This window comes from Diplotaxodon limnothrissa, linkage group LG13, assembly GCF_057381915.1.
Source record: "Diplotaxodon limnothrissa isolate DT_005_m linkage group LG13, D_limnothrissa_male_GT1.1, whole genome shotgun sequence".
Lineage (NCBI taxonomy): Eukaryota > Metazoa > Chordata > Actinopteri > Cichliformes > Cichlidae > Diplotaxodon > Diplotaxodon limnothrissa.
Genome location: NC_140608.1, coordinates 6,890,100 through 6,909,990, shown reverse-complemented (window position 1 = coordinate 6,909,990; position 19,891 = coordinate 6,890,100). Strand labels below are relative to the sequence as shown.

General features: G+C 39.5%; 1 protein-coding gene across 2 annotated transcripts in view; it reads left to right on the top strand.

The window, feature by feature from the left end:
• The window catches only part of arid5b (AT-rich interaction domain 5B), an 81,216-nt gene that overhangs the window by 56,136 nt on the left and 5,189 nt on the right, over positions 1-19,891 (top strand). For both annotated transcript variants that reach the window (XM_085369711.1, XM_085369710.1), the window contains 5 exons: positions 3,895-4,058; positions 5,799-6,072; positions 10,550-10,602; positions 11,650-11,747; positions 19,568-19,778. In XM_085369711.1, the coding sequence (XP_085225837.1) occupies positions 3,895-4,058; positions 5,799-6,072; positions 10,550-10,602; positions 11,650-11,747; positions 19,568-19,778 (800 nt within the window). The remainder of the gene's footprint in view (positions 1-3,894; positions 4,059-5,798; positions 6,073-10,549; positions 10,603-11,649; positions 11,748-19,567; positions 19,779-19,891) is intronic.

The window sequence follows — 19,891 nt, the reverse complement described above, 5'->3', positions numbered from 1 at the left end:
TTTATGCAACTGTAACACCTCAGAAAAGCAGTCTGTCATTCTTTTTTCATGACGGTAACATCTCAATTATTCCCACAAAAACTTTCATAATGCAGGATCTATTATGTCGTCATCTTGCCTAGCAACCACCTAACAATGGAATAATGTAACAGGCTAAACAATACAATAACATGGAAATGTACTAGTGTTAGAAAACAAAGGCGTGAGTAACTCCCACTCTTTCTGTATGACTGCACATTTATGGTAATACAATCAAGATTCCCATTAAAGAATAACCTTAATTTATGGGATTAGATGCTTTCTGCCACCTTTGTGTACTTTTCTAGCCTAATCAAACTTTATTGTATTTTTTACCATGATAATAGCAAGTTAAAAATCTAGTCTGTACCAAACTTTTTGCAGTTGTCGAGGACTTTCAGTCAAAATTATTGTTATCCATGTGAACCTTTAACAACATCTTTAAAAATTTCCTCTGTTTAGCTGTTTTGTCTTGTTTCATCTGTGCCAAAGTGGTGAACTGATCTTTCAGCTGACCAAAATTGCCATTCTTTTAACCGATATTGCTGGTGTGGCTAAAATTAGGAAACCACTGCACACATCTGTAGTTGTGAGTGATTATTTCTGTCATAAGTGTTACTCCAAAGTGCCAAATGAAAGGATGAGTTGGCCACTAATCCTGTAAAGCACATCAAAGTGTTTTTCTATCCTCTAAGCCTTTAATTTCAGTTTGCCAAACAAATACAAAAACAGGCACAGCACAATTATTTGGCCCATGCAGCCCATCAGCGTGATCATTTGTCCAACTACTTTAAAGAGGATCTGTGAAGCCACCCTCCTGTTCATTAAGTGAGCATGCAGATATTGCACTTTTTCAGTCAGCTTTGTGAGCTTTATCAACTGAGACATCCATCACTTGAATTCTCCAGTTGGCTTGATATGTCTCTCTACTCACAGCAGCCTCTCAATCAATCAGTCCATTTTGTTGTGGTTCCCTGTGGCTCGCCTCTGTTGATGCATAGAACCGTCAGAACCCTTCCTGAGCTGTCTCTAATGAGTTTTTCATTATCATTGACATCAGCTGAATAGCAATGAAACAGAGGTGCCAGGGCTGTGTCTAATTGAATCTGAGGGGGTAGAAATTATTAGACAAAGCAATGTTTTAAAGCTGTTAAAAGCATTCAGCTGCATCCTGAGATCAAGTGTTCATCCTGTGCTTCTCTGTGCTGAAGTCATTGTGACTTTCGTGGCTCATGATGGGAATAACCCTTATCCATATATATGAATTTAGTCACTATTTTTTGTTTTACTATAACACCAGTGTCTGGTGATGGTGTATGTGTGTGTCTGCATGTGTTAGCAGTATGCCTTAGGGCTTTATGGGGGACTAGGAAAGAGTCCTCTGGTCACTTCAGTGCATGTCTCCCAAATAAGCAGAAAGCCACAAAGTAAGAAATTATTAACTTAAGGGGAAGCTTGGTCAGCATCCATTTTTGGTGTATGATTATAAGGTCCATATTTGGCTTGCAGAGGGGAAGTATCAAGTGTGCTTAAATGATCTCGTTCTTTTCTAGTACATTGACAAAAACACTTAATGCCCACAGAGTGTTAAAAATACCACGTCTCCCAGGGTGCTGTAAAATCATCGTCTTGTGATGTTGGCTTTGTTTTTCTACAGACTATAAATGTCTGTGTTTCCATTCGACAAAATCGATCTGCACAGAGTCAGTCCACGTCTTATTTTCTTTGTGTTATTCTAAAGCTGATGACTCCTCCCTTACGCAACTCTGCCACGAGGAGAGCAGATCAGCGCTTCTTCTGCAGCACAGAAAAATTGCCTTTACTTGACCTTGTGTGCTTGTTTCTGTATATTTACAAAAGTACATGAATGCACCATTTAACCCCTATCTGCAGCATCTGCCTGGCTGGTTTAAATGTGTTCTGTTTGGCCTCTGTCAATAAGTCACTGAATTCAGATTCACTCCCTGCCCTGTTGCAGAGTGTTATGCAGCAGCGTTTTGCAGTAATTGCAGCTTTTTCTTACGCAGCAGTATTTGACTTGATGAAAAATGTAAACAGACAGGCAGGTTATGTAACTCAGTGTATGGTGTCAGCGAGGTTAGTGATTGGACTAAAAACAGAACCACACTGAGTGTGTGACCTTACTCGGACCTGCGATGTTTGTTTAAATCTAATGTCACATGTTGGAGGATAAATCTGGATTCAAACCTGCAAGCAGTCATAATAACTCCTCTTATATTTGTTCTCTATGAGATATGTTTTCTTAGTCATCTCAAGCTTTCATTTTCTTTTTTACTTTATATTTATGGCTTGTGTTACTTACATAAAGCCTAAGCATCACAATTTGGCTGAGACGAAACATACTGTGATATTTTATGGCTTATGTCTATGACCCTTCAAAATTAAACATAAGTAAATACAATAAGATGTGTTATTTTTCAGTATTAATGAGTAATTGGCTGAATAAAAGGAGCCGGATAAGCACCAAAGTGGATAAACAGTGGAGGGAGGAACACACCCAGCGCTTTCTAAGTAAAGATTACAGCATTGAAAACTTGTTTTTTTAGTGCCAAAGAGATGACAAATGCACAACAAATGTCCTTGGAATTTTCCCTGTGCTGTTTCTCCGCAGCGTAGCGGTTGTGAAAATAACAACATGAAGTGATGGGTTGCTGAGTCGTGATCATTTTACCCTTTTAATGACTGCCTCTTAGTTTTACTCAGCTCTGGTGTTATTGTAACATTCTCTTGATGGGAATTTGATCCGACAAAAATAATCACAGAGTCCTTTTGGCAGAGAACAACCTTGGATGTGATTTAATTGTCATTGCAGATGGAAAGAAAGAATGTCGACGCTGAGAAATACATGACTGAACTTAGATTATTTGAAGTTTTTCTTTCCCTCTCCTTTGAGCTTATCTCTGTTTGTGTTGCTGCGAGGAGGCAAGTCACTCTGCCAAAAAGTTACATTACAATTGCGGGTTGACATAAACGTGGGTGTACAAAGGACTTGGAGGGCTTAGATACTTTATTGTGTGTGTAATGTGAACTGAGCAATTATATCTGCCAGCCTTTCAAACAAAGAGCTCCTATCATGCAGGTTCATGTGTTTTTAATTAACAGCGTTGAGCTTTAAGACATGAGAAGACTAACCAGAGGGAAACCAAAAATAGAGTCATGATTATGAGTTCATCTGATGTGCTGTAGTACAGTGTAATTATTTATGTTGCTTAGAATCGGGGGGGCAAGACAAAGCATTTTTATGTTATATATGTTGCGGTTAGAAAAAAATACAAGCTATGTTTGTCTAGCATCTGTGTGAAATATTTCTTTTAGCACAAACTGACTGTTTCAAATTTCTTCCCTTTTGTGGGTTTCTCGGTTAACCAGCATCTGTCATTTTCATTATTATTCTAACTGCCTGACTGTTATGATGCCCTCATCTGTAATCTTAAAAATACATCTGTCTGAATTTAAAATGGAGTTTCTCTTTTAGGCTGGGAGTGAACTTGAGGATCGTGTTTACTAGCACATTGGAGCAATTTGGCAGGCTGCAACCCCATTCAGCACAATGTTGCACTAATCCAGTTTAAAAATAATTAGCTACAGGCTAGCAGGCCTGTGAAATTCCTTTCCCCTGATTGTAAATGTTCCTGTCATACCCTCCCTCTAAGTTCCCAGGCAAGAAATACATATTTGGGTTTAAAAGGCGTTTTCTTTTTAAGTCTTTTTTTTTTATTCTTCCTGTAAAACAAAGTATATTATTATGAAAGAATTAGATGTTGGCAACAAAGAGCTGAAAGTATTCAGTGATTTTAAAAAGCAAATTTCCATCTAAATGGATAAATCTAATTGTCATTGTTCCCTTTCCGTCAGCTCCCAACCTGAAGGGGCGACCTCGGAAGAAGAAGCTGTCCTTCTCTCAGAGGAGAGACTCCCAGAGTCAGGCTCAGGGTCAGGGGTCATCAGGGTCAAACCAGGGTTCGACAGCAGTGACAGCACAGGAACCCTCTAGTCCAGAGGGCAAAATTACAACCAAGGTAAGATGAGTTACATTCCCTCAGGGAGTATTTACATGTTAAAACTGGGACATGGGCTAAAAGCAAATATTTCTTAAAATAAAATGGAGAAGTGTTGCCATAAAAACAGCTGCGATATCACGGTAACAAGCGTCCACTAGAGGATGCCTCATCAGTGTCACTGTACATGCATGCGTGAATGCTCCAGAGATAACCCTATAGATTAAAAAAAAAACAAAAAAAAACACAGACTAGAACTGTTTTGGCAGCTTTGGCTCAGATTCTGAGTTATGTTGTCCTATAATTACGGGGTTCAGGGTTTGATCCCTGGATTCTTCAAATTGGCCTGGAGGAAGCAGTCTTGCACACTGTTATGGTTAGGCTTAGTAAGACAGTAATTTATCAGTTTTAGTTAAAATTGTGGGGAAGCTGTTTGCTGTTGCCTGCAGAGCGTCCTTCACATGACTCTGAGCGGACTCGGTGCTCTGAGAGGAACTGCTCTGCCACTTCACATTCCTGCACTTTATTGGAGAAAAAACACCTTTTTCATGCCAACGCAAAGCAAAAAATTGACACTGACATGGTATCCTCCAGTCAGCAGGTCTATTACACGCATTGCCTGTACGGTATACATACACCATATATTACATTTCCTTAGAACATATAGCCATGTAAGCTAGTCTACAAGGTTACACTTACATAAATATTTGTAAAAGACATATTATAAGGATATTATACAACAAATAGTAACTTTAAAGTCCACTAGCTTTATGTTAAGATCACAGCTTTTGTTGCCAACCAGCTGCTTTCCACGTTGTCCTTGAATCTTAAGTTACAGAATAACCTTTACTTTCCTACACAATGACCAACACAGCAACAGTGTAGTCTATTCGGGACGTGTAAAAAGCAACACGATTGCGAAGGCCACGTGCTACAAAAAGGGATGTCACAAATCAACACAAATGAAGCAAGGACGACTGGGGAATGAAGACTGTTTAAAAATTATTATTTTTATTATGACAGCATTTGCTGATTATACTTCTATAATTGACTTCTTCCTAAATCTAATGTGATTTCACCTGATTAACTTATCACTGATAGATTATGATATTATGATAGGATCTTTTGTTGAGAGGTACTTTTTTGTCTGTGTCACTTTCCTCATAATAGCCTCTTACCAGGTACAGTGTAATCTTAAATTGGGTTATTAATGGGTTATTTCATATTTTAATCTAAGAACAGTTTCCACCAATGAGAAGCACTCAACTCATTCTGAAATCATGTTAGTCGATGGAGGAAACTGGAAACAAGAAATAATCATCAAGCCCCATTACTAGGTCTTGTCATGTTTTCTTTATTTAAAACATCGGTTTAGTGGTATCACTTTCTATTGATATTTTGATTTTGTACCTCTGTCCTCGTTTATTGTCTGACATTAGTCGTAATATTCCTGTGAGGGAAATATCTTTGGTAAAAGCTCTTCCACAGTCATTCCTATGACCTTGGACAGTTAAATCAATATAAGCAATTCTTTCTCAAAGCTGGAGTCAAACCTATCTGTGCCTAATCTGTTATGACCAGAAGAGCTGCTTCATTGATAATCAATGGGAGTTTTCCTCTGTGGCCATTAGGAATATTTACTTGTGCTTAAACTCTAACAAAAGTCATACAAACTGTCTGACATCATTTGAATAACACTCTGTTAAGGGTTTAATTTTCCGCTAAATACATCCGCTGAGTCTGTATGCTCTCTCTTTGCAGGTCAAACCCAACTGTAAAACGGTACCCAACGGAAAAATAACCGCACCGGCCAAACAAAAGGCCATTGGCCTCAGTAAGAAATCTTTATCCGAGGAGAAGGACAGAGGAAAGGAAAAGGAGAGGGAGGAGAGAAGCGAGAAAGAGGACAATAAAGAGGAGGATACATCAGAGGAGAGCCGAGCGGAGGAGCAGGCTTTCTTAGTAGACCTCTACAAGTACATGAAAGAAAGAGACACGCCCATAGAGAGGATCCCCTTCCTCGGCTTCAAACAGAGTGAGTAGGGCAACTTTTTCTCTTATTCCCTCACTGCCGTTGTTGAAGCAATGGAGCGCTCGAATCGATAGTAAAAAATTTGTGTGGATACATTTTTACAGGAGTTATTTTGAAAATTTAGGTCGTAACATCGACTGAGGCTGAGAGGAGATTAAAACAAATTTGGAGTAAAAGACACCTGTAGGAACAAGCAATAAAAAAAAAAAGCCCCCAAACCTCCTCAGAATTTCCCTGCACAGAAAAAAGAAAGCACATTATTATTTGAACCCTAAAATATCGTGTGCTTGGAGAAAAGAAACACAAGTATATGTATCAGAGTGAAAGTGCACTCTGTAAGTCACACATGTCGGTGTAACGGGCAGGGGAAAACCTTGCGTGGACTCTAATCGGCATCTCTAACCACATGTTATATATGCAGAGCCCCTGTTGTGATCAAAGGAGAAACAAGTAGCTGGTTTTTAGTCAATGGTGGACTTTCTCCTATTCATCTAGAGTGTGAGAGTTTCATGTGCTCCCATATGTGATGGGCGTTATGTTTAAGGCCCCAGAATTTAAACTGCAGCCACAATGTTAAAAAACTAACTCAGTGTGTAGTAATAATAAACTAAAGGATTAATATTCTATGTTGAGAAAAATCCCATCTAGCAGTTAGTAAAAGACTCAGGAGACTTCCTGTCAGAGCACATTTTGCCTGGCTTTTATATAAAGAGAGAATATCTTCTCTCACTTGTCAAAGGGGTTTCCTGTGAAGGCCAAGAACGTCCTCTACCAGTGTTAAAAGAACATCACATGTATGGGAAACACGTCGGCCCAAGATGAAAGATTTCTAATATAGGTCGGATGCTTAGCTTGCATTTGGTGTGAACAGGACAGAGAAGAAGAAGAAAAAACGCGCACCTAAGCATCAAAAAGGGCACACTGTGGTCTCTGGAAAGTGAAAAAGTGTGTTTGCTTTATGTGTTTGATGTCGAGGCAAGACGCATGAGAATGCGGGCTCTCTTCACAAACTGTGGTTTTCAGATTTAGTTCATGCTCAGTCTTTATTCAAGGAGGGACATAACATTTGCATTCATGTCAGAGGAACCAAGGAGAATTTAGCCATTCAGATCAGAATGTAGCACGACAACTCCAGCAAATTAACGAGAGACAGGGAGAGGGGAGACATGCCTATTGAATGTAACAGTGACAGTTTATAGCGTAGTAAAACTCATTACTCTAAACTATTACACGAAGGTAAGCTGTGGTCGACTCGACTGCGCTAACCTCACTGCGGTATTTTGACAGTCCTGTCATCTTGACTGCCGACATGTTGTTGCTTAAATAGGTCATTGTGGTTGCGGGAGATATAAAGAGGGAGCGAGGAATACGTAGAGAGTCGGAGGGAGAATTGCATACCCAACTCGCTTTACTTTTAGCTGGCATTTCTCAGTTTGAGCTCAGAATAAAGTCGAGGTCCACGCGCCAACTGTTTTACATACAGTACATGCTTTGAATCTCAAAACCAGACACATCATAAGCAAGGCCCTCATTAAATGGTGAAATCATGCTGTTTAAACTTCGTCCTTGGCAGCGAGCGCACATCAGCACATGTAAAGAGGAGGAAAAAAGGAAAACACATCATAATTAATACAACAAACCCTTAGATGTAATCAGACGCCGTTTTCATAGTCTTCTCTTTAAACTTGCTACAAATGCATTAAAAGATCAGAGCTCACTTTCCTGAAATGGAAATCCAAATTATGTTATTTCAGTTTCATTTGAGTAATAATCTTTTATGAAGTTCTCCAGAGTTTAACAAAGCAACAGATGGTTGATTGATTTACCAGACTTACCCATGCTTTGTTGGCTGGATCACTAAAATATCCATTTGACTCACCTCCAAAAAAACCCTATCTGAGCCTGAACGAAGACTATTTCTGCGTATTCCACCTCATCTTCTAGCCTTGGAGTCTTACCTTTAACACCATAATAGTGAAGCTTTACAGTCTGGCTGAGAGATAAGACCGCTAACCACTGAAATTCAGTCGGTCTGCCTTTACCTCGAATGACTCATAATCTATTTTAAACAGAGAAATGCTAATATTGCTGGTTTAGCTCAGCACCCACTTGTTTTCCTGCCTCACTCTCATGCGGAATTCATGTTTCACTTCAAGGTTTGTATGAATTAAACATCTTAGAGCTCAAGTGCTCATCTGAGACCAGCCGGCCTCATATTCAGTTTTCTGTCAAGATAAGCACAAGATGTCTTTACATTTTAGAGGCTCAAGATATTCTTATCTTTGCTGGAAGGTGGAAATGAACAATTTCTCTGTTTAATCTAGAGATCAACATTTCAAGAGTTGGAGCCAGATAATTTCATCCATCGGTCCATTTTCTTAAACACCTATCCCAGCTGTCATAGGGTGAACATCAGTGTACACCCTGGACAGAGAACCAGTCTATCACAGGGCTGATGCAGCCAATTTAGAATCACCAGTTAACCTAATATGCATATTTTTGGCCTGTGGGAGGAAGCCAGAGTACCCAAATAATACAATTTTTGAATTTTTAAAATGATTGTTTGTGAAACTACCCACTGATTATTGCTGTCCCTAAACTTAATGTTCCAGCTGTAGTATGCGCTCTTTTTATTCCTAATTTGCATTGCTCAGTCATTTTAAAAGCTACGAGAGCACTAGCATTTGAATTGCAGAAAACAGCTACCAAGTGTGGCTGCAGTTTATTCCAGTGAGTTGTCGTCCTTCTATTTTTGTTTTGGGATTTTTTTTTTTGTTGACTTTGCTGTACAGTTGCTGCCATTTAAGTTGCATGGCTGCAGTAGAGATTGTAGAAAGATAATTTTGAGATTGTGATAGTGGATGTAGGAGGAATAAAACAAGCGTAGAAGTAGTTACACTGTATGTTGTGAATGCCCTTGATCTCCAAGATTAACTGTTAAGTGTGAGTGTGTGCCTCTGTGTGAAATTTTTTTGTGTGTGCTTCAGTGCTCGGGCATCAGCATGTGATTGTGAACATCAGTTCCAATTTGTCTCCTTCTTCCAGCCTTGTTGTCTAATTGCCATGCCATCGGTGTGTCATTGAGGCTGCATTGTGTTCCTGTTTTGTCATCCTTATCTCAGTGATAATTGCCCCTGCCAAATAGAGGGGAATTAAGAAAAGAAATTGCTAATGACAAGACATCTAAGAAAAGGCATGTTCTCTCATTTCCTTTATGTGTCCTGTTCCCTCCCAGTCCCGTGTGCTATTGTAATAATTACAGTCGATGCATAACAAGCTAGTTAAATAGACCGTCTTTCTGTTTCTACAGTCAGAAAGCACAATACGCCAGCGTGCTCAGTTCAAACAGAAAAACCTACCCAGCTCCCTTTGTTATTCCACCCGTGCATTGACAACGGTCACAGAGAGGAGGGAAGGAAAAAATCAATGCTGTCAAATGCGGAGATAGGAAAATGTCATTTTGACAAATGCAAGGCTTTGTGTACGCACAGATTGAATTTTGATGGATTTCTCCCCAGGCGAGGCCTCCTTTTCTTATTTATAGGCCTTCATATAAAAATGTTAAACAATGATGTTACAGAAAGCAAATACAAATGTCATTGGCACAAAAGTCTCCCAATGAACTCGTGGTTCTTTGTTTGTGGGAAATATTTTCTTTCAAAGACAGACAGCCATTTGAAGCCTTTCTGAAAGCTTACACGGCTATTTTTAGGAAAATGTTACACAAGACTTTTATTTTGATATGGGCTGTCATGGGGTATTTGCACGGGAAAATCAATGCAAAGGAATTTGCATTAGTTCAAACAGAAGTTTGAGCATATTGCCAAGTGTTTGATGCTTTTAATGGTGTTTCATTCATACCTGCAGGCGGCAGCTGAGGGTTAACACATCTCTTTGTCAGGATAAAGCATATGCTGTATTCTATCACATAGTCATGATTGTATAAGTGCTCAGTATTCATTTGCATCCTTTTAGCTGAAGTGCAGAATTGTTTTGTGTGAAATTATGATGAAAAGCTGTTTTCACTTTTACAGGCAAAGAATATGTAATTACTACTCTCTTCAGTGTGTCTCATTAGTTTATAGTTTAATCCGTGCATTCGCTCATTTATATGTGCATTATATGGTTTAAAGCTAAACATGTATTTGCCCGTACTGATGCTTTCTGTAGGCTTTTAGACTTTACCTAAAATAAAATGTCATCAGCTTTTAAACATGTTGATTTGTCAGTGCTAACAATCCATTTATGTAATAAATACAATTATAGCGCCCAGAACTACTTTTAATCTAAACAAATGACTTCAGCGTGTAAACATACCTTTTAGTCATAACACTTGTTTTGTTATGGCAGCTTTTAAATAAAAGTTTGATATTCATCGCCTTCTCTCTTGTGTAATGACTGCACATGACGTTATGTGTTTCAGCTCAGGTCCTTTCCCAGAGTTCCTAACTCCCTTGTTTGTCTTCTGTCTCTCCCACAGTCAACCTTTGGACTATGTTTCAAGCTGCTCAGAAACTCGGAGGATATGAGTTGGTAAGTATTCACACATGTGGCAATATAGTCCTGCTTTTCCATGAAGTTCCCTCCCCACCCTCTTTCTGTTTCTCCTCCAAAAATCCACACTTGCTCTTTTTTTTTTCTTCTAAATTGTCTCTTCCACTAATGCTGTCCTCCAACCTGTCTTCCTTCTTTCCTCCCTGCCTTTTATTTCTCTGCCCTCCTTTTACCCCTTGAGCTCAGTCACTGTTTTCCCAAGAAGAAAGTTTCGCTCAGAGCCACTTTTAGCAGAAATGATGCTGTTGTTTCAAAACCCCCTTGGAGTGGAAAACACATGTTCCTCTGTTCTAAACTGGTCAAAAGGAAATTGGTTAAATCACTCATTTTTTCCCATTTGGAGATGAAGTGAAATGCACATACATACCCACGTGTGAGCAAGTACTATATGCGAGTTCACACACAGCCAGAGTGAGTCAGAAATGAGGGTGTATGAGGCATTTAACTTGGCAGCCTTACCTGCCTTTTATTCACTCACTATTCATGTGCGACGTATTTTCAAAGTGAAGTCAATGTTTGATATTAAGTCTTCAAGTCGATTGCTTATGCCTGTTTCTAAATATGCTAGCTGTGTCGTCCAAACAGACAACTAAACTAGGCCGTAAACAGGATACAGCTCATATAATTGGGGCTCATATCCTTTTAAAACGCTCATATCTGCAGCTGATTATCTCACGTTTCATGTTGTGGCTTTGTTGGCTCTGTGGCAGCCGTCATTCTTTTGTGTTTTGTGTTGTAGCTCGTCCTTTATTCCCATCTGTTGTGGAATAAGGAGTCGTAGCAGGAACAACTGACTGCATGATGTTAACAGAGCTTATTATGTTAGAGAATTGAGTGTTGAGGATTCAATAACTGGAACATGATGACTCATCAGCTCCCCAAGACCTTGAAATGATGTCAACTACTTATGTCTTTTATTATTTTTTGGTGTTTTTCTTTCTCTTGGTCTTATTTTTATCTCTTTTTTTGTCTCTATTTCTTTTGTCTTTTTGTCTGATCACTCTGTATTCTCACCCATCGCTCCAGATCACAGTCCGCAGACAGTGGAAACATGTATATGATGAATTGGGCGGCAACCCCAGCAGCACAAGTGCCGCCACATGTACACGGAGACACTACGAGAGGTGAGTTATTATGTCGGGTAGTTATATATGACACACTGTTATGCATGCACATGTGAACAGTCTGCATCGCCTGAAGTGGGTAAACTCCTTCACAGCTACATCAAATGTACTTTCACAATGCTTTATTTGTAACATCAGGACACAGCAGGACACATATTGATCTTATTTACGGAAAGTCAATGTACACATGAAGAGCAACAGTGGGATGCCGACTGTTTTAGCATGTAGCTGTAATTGTATTTAGAAATGTCTTCCTTATCCTATGGACCTAAATCAATTCATAATGACATGAGATTTGGTTATTTTCCTTGCCTCAATTGATCAGTTGTGTGGCACAGTGAAACCAATTGTGCTGTAATCTGTTCCAATTCCGCTCTACAAACAAACCAAAGAGGATTAAGGAGTTCAAAATAACAGCAAAGTTTTTAATTATTAGCTGACCTATATGAATACGCATGCAGTCTCTCCATTTTCCACTATATATGCATTACAAGCACAGAAAGCTGCGGGATAAAATGAAAACACCAGTTTAATATATTCATTTAATCGTTCAGCCTGATACTGCAGCATTTTCAACCTCCACATTATAATCACTCAGATGGTATTACAAAACCTAAGCAAGCATATGGATATGATCCTAAGGGAGCTGTGTGGTTATTAATGCAGGGCTGCTAGCACACACTCACAAACACACACAAACACACACACACATGCAAACATACACACACAGCCACTTTCCCAAGGTTAAACAAATGCCAAATACGATCTTCCCAGCAAGAGATAACCAGTCGCTCATGAAGCAGGTCATTCCTCCGGGCCTGTGACCCTCTCCACATCCCTCCGGCTGCTGCAGGTTTATGCATCAGCACAGTTCAGGCACACACACACACACCTATCCGTAATACAGCAATATGCCAGCAGTGCCATATGAGGGAGCCAGGCACCTTCATATTGTGTCAAGATTGCATGCTGTAAGCGAATTCACGAGCACAAGCATTGGCGGCCAGGGCAGTTTTTCCAGGAAATTTGCAACACCATATTTGTGAGAGTATATTATTTTAGGTGTTGAATTTGTTGACAAGCTGACAATGCGCCTCTAAATGTTCAGCTGCAAGTGCCTCCAGTGTTTATGCTGCATTCCCAGTTGTTTCTCCGAACTTCAAATAAGAACCTGCTGCAAACTGGATGCTCTTATTTCTACTAATAATAGACGTGACTATCAATTCATGGCTTCAAATATGATACTGGGGAAAAAAGAAGTCTTTGCTTTTTTTTGTTGTTGTTGCAAAACTCAGAATCCAAGACGTGTTTCATCCTTATTTTGTGGAGTGCAGCAATTACTTTGAAGTAAAACGCTATATTGTTCATTTGTCTGTAAGGCATAAAATAGGGGTGTAGGACGAATTTGTGGGAAGCGCTGAGGTGTGACTGCTGCTGCGCTGGCCTTTCCCTCTCCAGCCACCGAGAAGCAGCTGAGAGAAAATAATGCTGAATCAATACAAAGCAATAATATCCACACACTGCAGTGAATATCAGTCTGACAGAGAGAAGGTGTAAGAAGGAGGGGATGGGGGTGACTGTGTGTGTGTGTGTGTGTGTGTGTGTGTGTGTGTGTGTGTGTGTGTGTGTGTGTGTGTGTGTGTGAGAGAGAGAGAGAGATATCAGCTGAAGCTGAGCAAGTTTCCATTCAGGGGAATAATTTTAGCTGAGCCTTGGTGTTTGGACTGCTTGGAGGGCAATTAGCTTCATTGTATTAACTCAGCAAACACGGCCATTCTCTCTGCATGATGAATGAGGCTGTTTGTGGGCTCGCTGAAGTATGTGTTTGTTCCCCAGAGGCGTCTTTGTTTCCACCTTTAATCATTAGTCAACGTGCTACAGAAATATATTTCACAGGGAAGAATGTACAGTGAACAAACTGGAACAACACCTATGTTTTCCTCATCTCTCAGAAGGATCACTTTGATTTGTCTCAGTGGGCCAAAGTAGAGTAGAGCAGGAAATAAGTCTCCAGCTAGTAGGAAAAAAGGAAACAATATTTCAGGACATAATTGCTTTCAATTAAGTGGATATTCTTGGCTGTCTTGGTGTTATTTGGGTTAAAGACTGTGAATATCCACAAGCATTCAGTGCTCGTTTTAAATTATACACATTATCCCTTTACAGCCCTAATGGTAAAATCATATGAAATGGTTTCCTAGGAGATGTTATTGTGAAAGATGGAGCCAGGGGCATAATCACTATATTTATGCTGTCCAGGAGCGGGCGGTAATCACTGGTAGAAATAGAGTTACATAGCTGGAATTGAACAGGAGATAACCTCAGCTAATTGTCATTTTCAAAGTTACTGTTGTTTAGGCACAGAGCGCCCTTCATTAGTGCGCAGGGAAAAATCAATGTAGAAATGTCCAAGCCAAGGTCTGCCGCTGCAGCTACGGGGAAGCTTTAATGATATTTATTTAAACCGTTTCCCGAGATTAGCTGTCAGGGCCCAGCGCTCTGAATTAAAAATGAGGTCATGAAAAAGATGGCATCAATAACCTTGAAATAGACTGCCTTTTGCTTCTGTGCTGTGCCATTTTCTCCCTCCTCTCTCTCTCTTTCACTCTCCCTCTCCCCGTCTCTCTCTCTTCCACTCCCTGCCTTGCACTTCATGCTGTTTCTTTCATTATACAGGTCAGCGCCTTTTAACAGCTCCTACATATTTAATCTTCCAGGTTTCCTACGTGATCTCTTGTAACAGAAACATCACATTCCACCATCTCTGTTCATTTCTGCCTGTTACGGATTTTTAATACCTCACCATGCCTTGGCACTCTAATGTAATTGCACCACGGGGTTGGTATTGGTGTGGGGTGGGGGGTGGGGGGGGGGGGGGGTGTTTGGAGGGGGAGGTGGGGGGTATCCATGGCAACAGCGAAGCAATTTAGAATAATTTGCTATTTAAAAACTCTGAGGTTTTGGGTAATAGCAGAAAACGCAGATGAGGGGTTTTTGGATTAAATCATTTTGTCTATAAAGTAATGGATGTTTGCCAGATGTACTGTACGCGGAGCCTGTGAAATATTCTCTGGCTCAGATCATGCAGATATGTGTTTCTTTTAAGACAGATGCACGACTGTTCCAATTTTAGTCGACTAGATGTTTTATTGATTCAGCCTTTATTCATTCCTCCTGGTATCGATGTTCTTTTGCATTCACTAAAGCTGCTTTCCAGATATAAAAATACATTATTAGGAAACCTTGAGTCAGTCCTTGCTCTGAGAATTACCGTATAATACCACGGGTTTCAAATTTGGGCAAGAGAGAAAGAGACAGGATTGTTTTGTAAATTTTATTCTGAACTCGTCAGCGTCTCGCTCCGCATTGTCCTTGCTGTGTTGCAATACATCAGATGTAGCGCATTATATTTTTACACTGAAACACAGATTTAAGTTGGTCTGTTGTCCTGCAGCAGAGGGTATCATTAGATTGCAGTAAGAAGTGGTGTGGAAAGAGTATCACCTTGTAAACCTGAAAGAAGCAGGATGAGACGTTGATAGAATTTAATAAAGAAGTAAAAATGGTTGACTATTTTAGTTTTTAAAAAAAAGAAAGAAAGTAAAAAAACAGGAGAGAGATAGGACAGTTGCAATATGATAACATAGTATTTACTCTCAGCATTCCTTAAGACTATAATAATGTCTCAACATGTTGTCTGTATCAGAAGGATGGCCAAAGTCTTTGTATATCCATGAACACTTCCACAGAATGTGGACTTGAGCTAGAGTGGGAAGGCAGCCAAAGAGCTGCATGTTCTTTACACTAAAATAGCAGGCAGCTATTTTAACATCTGAGAGCGAGATGGTTTCCCCAAGACAAATGCTTTATTGAGCATTCAGTGATAAAAATCTCTTCTTCTTTCTTTTTTGCAGCCATCTAACAAATCACAATATCGGATCATTTCTTTATGTGTCAAATTTAATCAAAAGGTCTGAGGGGTTTTTCCCCCCAGTGGCAGTGAGAAATCACAAATTATGGCACTGATGTGTGACAGGCAATCGACTGTATGAGAATCTATTCAAGTCTACTGAAATTAATAAGTGCTTCAGTGTTGCAAATTAAATTAATGATATTCTTGCTGAGATTTCAGTCCACTTCAGGGCAGCAAGAGGGAACATATTGTGGATATTACGGCGTATTAATACTTTAGTGACTGAAAGACTTGAGTGGTCCTTTATGCAGAATAGTACACATTTATTTTAAACACTTACATGTAGCACTCTTGGCTCACACCTTGTATGGTGAATATTTACTGCAAGCTGCAGCAGCAGCAGCTAATGAGAGCAAACCCCGGGGGAACAGTAGAGGTCATTTTAAATCTGGTATTTTCAGACTTGACAAAGGACTTAAGTTTTTCATACATTCCTGCGCTGCCCTCCTGTTTTAACTGCATGAATGAGGGTCACCTCAAGTGGTTTGGCTTCGAGACAAAAGAGAGGCTTTGAGGCATAAATCCAAAGCAAAGGGACCAGCTACAATGTCTGTTTATCCCTCTGCCGGCATCTTGGCTCTTTCTCTACAGCAGTTATTGTTTTCTCATCGCTGTGATGGTGCTTAATCATTCCACTTACATATGATAAAGATTTGATTTTATCCTTTTCTATTTTATTCTCTTTTCCTCACAGCCTTGTAAAAGTACGTTATTTTTCTTTCCTCCAAATCTTTCTACAGCCCCAGGGGCTTGTCCACCAGCCTTTTTTTTCTTTCCTTTTAACGCATGAAGCAGCTCTTGTGATCTTAACACAACACCAGCAAAAATTAATTTCAAGACGGATGAGAGGGAAATTGTTGAAATGGAACAGCCTGTGGGCTTTTTCCACTTATTTGGTGACTTAGACATTTCTTGGATTTGAGCACAGTGCTTGTTCCTGTAACACAAGACTCGGACAACAGCAGCACATTGCTGGTAAAGTCACCTTGTTTTTGCCAAGTTGTCTTTTTTTTTTGTTGTTTTCAGTAGAAGTGCTTTGTGTGTAAGCCATTATTTCAAAGGCACAGACCTGCTTAGTTGACAGTTTTGTTCTGTTGAATCACAGTGTTGTTGATCCCAGATTCCAAAATCAGTCACATATAATCCATCGTGTATATGAAGAAATATTTTTTTCTGATTAATTACATGAGATAGTTTCTGTCTATCAATATAAATATTTCATCTTCACTGCGTATTTGGATTCCTTGTTAAGGAACATGGAAAACGGCCGCTTAAACAAAAGCCAGGTGATAAATTGGCATGAGAGGAAGTTAAGTATTTATTGACCTCATAAAAATGTTGCCTCTCCTGCCTTGATGAAATTCCTTGTTGGAGTCTTCCAGTGCAGAATACGCCCCCAAGTGGCTCAAATTAATAACTACATCTGGCTTTCTCTCAACTATTTCAGTGGCTGCCAAGCTTAGCCCCTCCCCTGCTTTGAAGGAAATTGCTACTTATAGCAGTATTGTATTATAAGTGCTTATTATATCATACTACACAATCATGATTAAGTTATAGGTGCAGTGTTTGAAATTGCTTTCACACACAGGGGTCTATTAGGATTTTATTTTTAATTTTTACTTGCTTTGCCTTGTTTGTTTGTTTGTTTTTTACAGAATTAAAAATGGACTCCTGCAGTTTTAATACTTGTTTCCTGGCAGTCAAAGATACTGTAATGGGTGTATAAAATGTACAATCATATTTTGATAGACTGAAATTTTTGGTCAGTAGTTAAGTGTTACAAAACAAGTCTTTCTAACAATGAATAGAACTTCCTGAGGCTGATTTTTTTTTTTTTTTTTTTGGTTTCCCGGACCAACATAACATCTTAAGCTTTCCATGTGTAACTATTTTCAGCTCCAGTAATTTCCCTGGTTCAGCTCTTACATTAACCAGCAACACCACCATCCCCCTAGCCCTTATTGACATTCCATAAAGTTGACCCAGGCCCAGGCAGCCATCTCTTTCCCACAGATCCTGCTGATAGTCAACAGTAGACCCTTGTATATGCAGCAAACATGTCACTTTTCTAGCCCTTGATCTCTAATAGCCTCTAGATATTTTTACATGTCGGTATGTCGATAACAATTTTCAAGACCTTTTGTTTATAACAGTGGAAGATTTACCTCACCCTCCTTTTTTGTGCAATAAGGCCTAATTATAGAAAGACTGAGAAGCACTTCCCTGTTTAACAGGGGAAAATCCACAGCTTCTACTTTAAAGTTATGTTTTCTAGGATTTTTCATTCCTTTATTCAAAATCATTTTTCCTGTTCATTAACATGTCATTATGCCGCTCTTTCTATCCTTCTGTTTCTTTTTCCTTTTGGCCCTTTCCCTCCTCTCTTCTCTTTCACAACCTCTTTGCTCTCCATCTCTCCAATAAGTCACATTTAATAGTACATTTCCTTTCTTGGCCTGGGGCCTGGTGCCAGACCAGCTGTATGAAATGTAGTTTCACCGCTTTCCCTGGCAGCACTTTTGTTCAGAGGAAAAATAACAAAAAATCCCACAGAGCCTCTTGAACTCTCTGAGGCTTTTTTTTCTTCCTTTTGAAGAGGAGGCGAAACAGCTCTTGATTCATTGTTTGTTTTACCGCCATGTTCCTTAAAAGGAATAGTGCAACCGTCTCTTGTCGTTACACGAGAAGACCTTTTTTCTTCTCATGACTTAGAAAGTCATGTTTCTGTCTGGCTTTCATGGATTTTTATTGTTTTAAAGAAACTGACAGAGGAGCTGGAAAGATTTTCAGAAGAACTTATTGAAGTTCTTAGTGTCGTAGTTTTTCAGTTGTCTTGGTTTCCTGTTCCACAGCGTTTCTTATTTCTGGTCTAGTGCCAATTTCCATTTTCTTTTCCTAGCAATAAAAGCCTAAAAGTTTCCCTCACTGGTTTCTTCATGCTATTATTTTACACATGGGTGTTGTTATGTTATCCAGATCCTAATGTTCCCATTAGTTATGACATCAGATATGGAAAAGTGACTTGCGACGTATTCAGAGGAGGATTACCAGAAGTCAAAAATAGTCTAATGTTTATTCTACAGATTTTTCCTTGTTACTTAGTATGGACTTAATGAAGTTGAAGCATACGCAGCTATTCAGGATTTCATAACATGTAACAGCTAAAGCATGCTTATACCAGCTGAAATATTTCATTATTATAACCAATTTAAGGGCTTCTATCATTAATAACATTAGTATATTAAATTAGAGATTATGTGCGGTGAAGTTAAAGAATTTGATGTCATTTCTCCAAGATATTTTCCTTTTTTTTCATTCCAAATTACATTAACTTTAGAATCCCCTCACACACACACATACACAGACACACACATATTATTTTCTGTTAAGGTTAAAGTAATACCAAATGTGATCTGTCTCAGCAGGAGATAACTGGTTATTCAAATTCTCTCTGTCTCTCTCTCTCACACACACACACACACACACACATGTTCTGGCACCCATTTGAGCCTGGATTTCCCCTAACCTAGTTTAATTACAATAGGATCGTTAATGCTTGCCAGGTATTAAAACAAGGAGGTTTTAAAGCAAGCTATTTGATACACTGCATGCCAGGGGCGAAGCTGCAGCTCAGTTGCCAAACAATGTGGTGTATTGTATTTTACGCTAAACAACCAAGGTGTTTTGCTTTTTAAAAGAAAAAAAAAAGCTTCCACCTTTTTCCTGTTTAGCAGGAAAAAAAGCTTTTTGTTTATGTGCAATGATCCACAATATATCAGTAACCAAGCCTTGCAAAGTTGACAGGACATAACTTGATCATATCTGCTTTGCCCACATTCTTCCTCAGGCTCCTCCTCCCTTACGAGAGGCATATTAAAGGAGAGCCCGACAAACCCCTCCCCTTGGCCAAACCCAGGAAGCAGGAGACCAGCCAGGAGAAGGCGTCAGGAGCCAAAGCCAAAGGACTAGGGGCCAAGAAATTAAAAAGCCTGAGCAATCCCAAGCTGGGGAGTAAAAAGGATAGAGGGGATACACTGAAAGGCCAAGAACAGTCACAGGTTAGTAGCAAACCTATCCAGCTGCTGGCTCATCAGGATTCCATCTCACTCTCAATTCAATTTAATTTTTATGTTGCTATGCTTTCTCATCAGTCCCTCATCCCCTGTGTTGA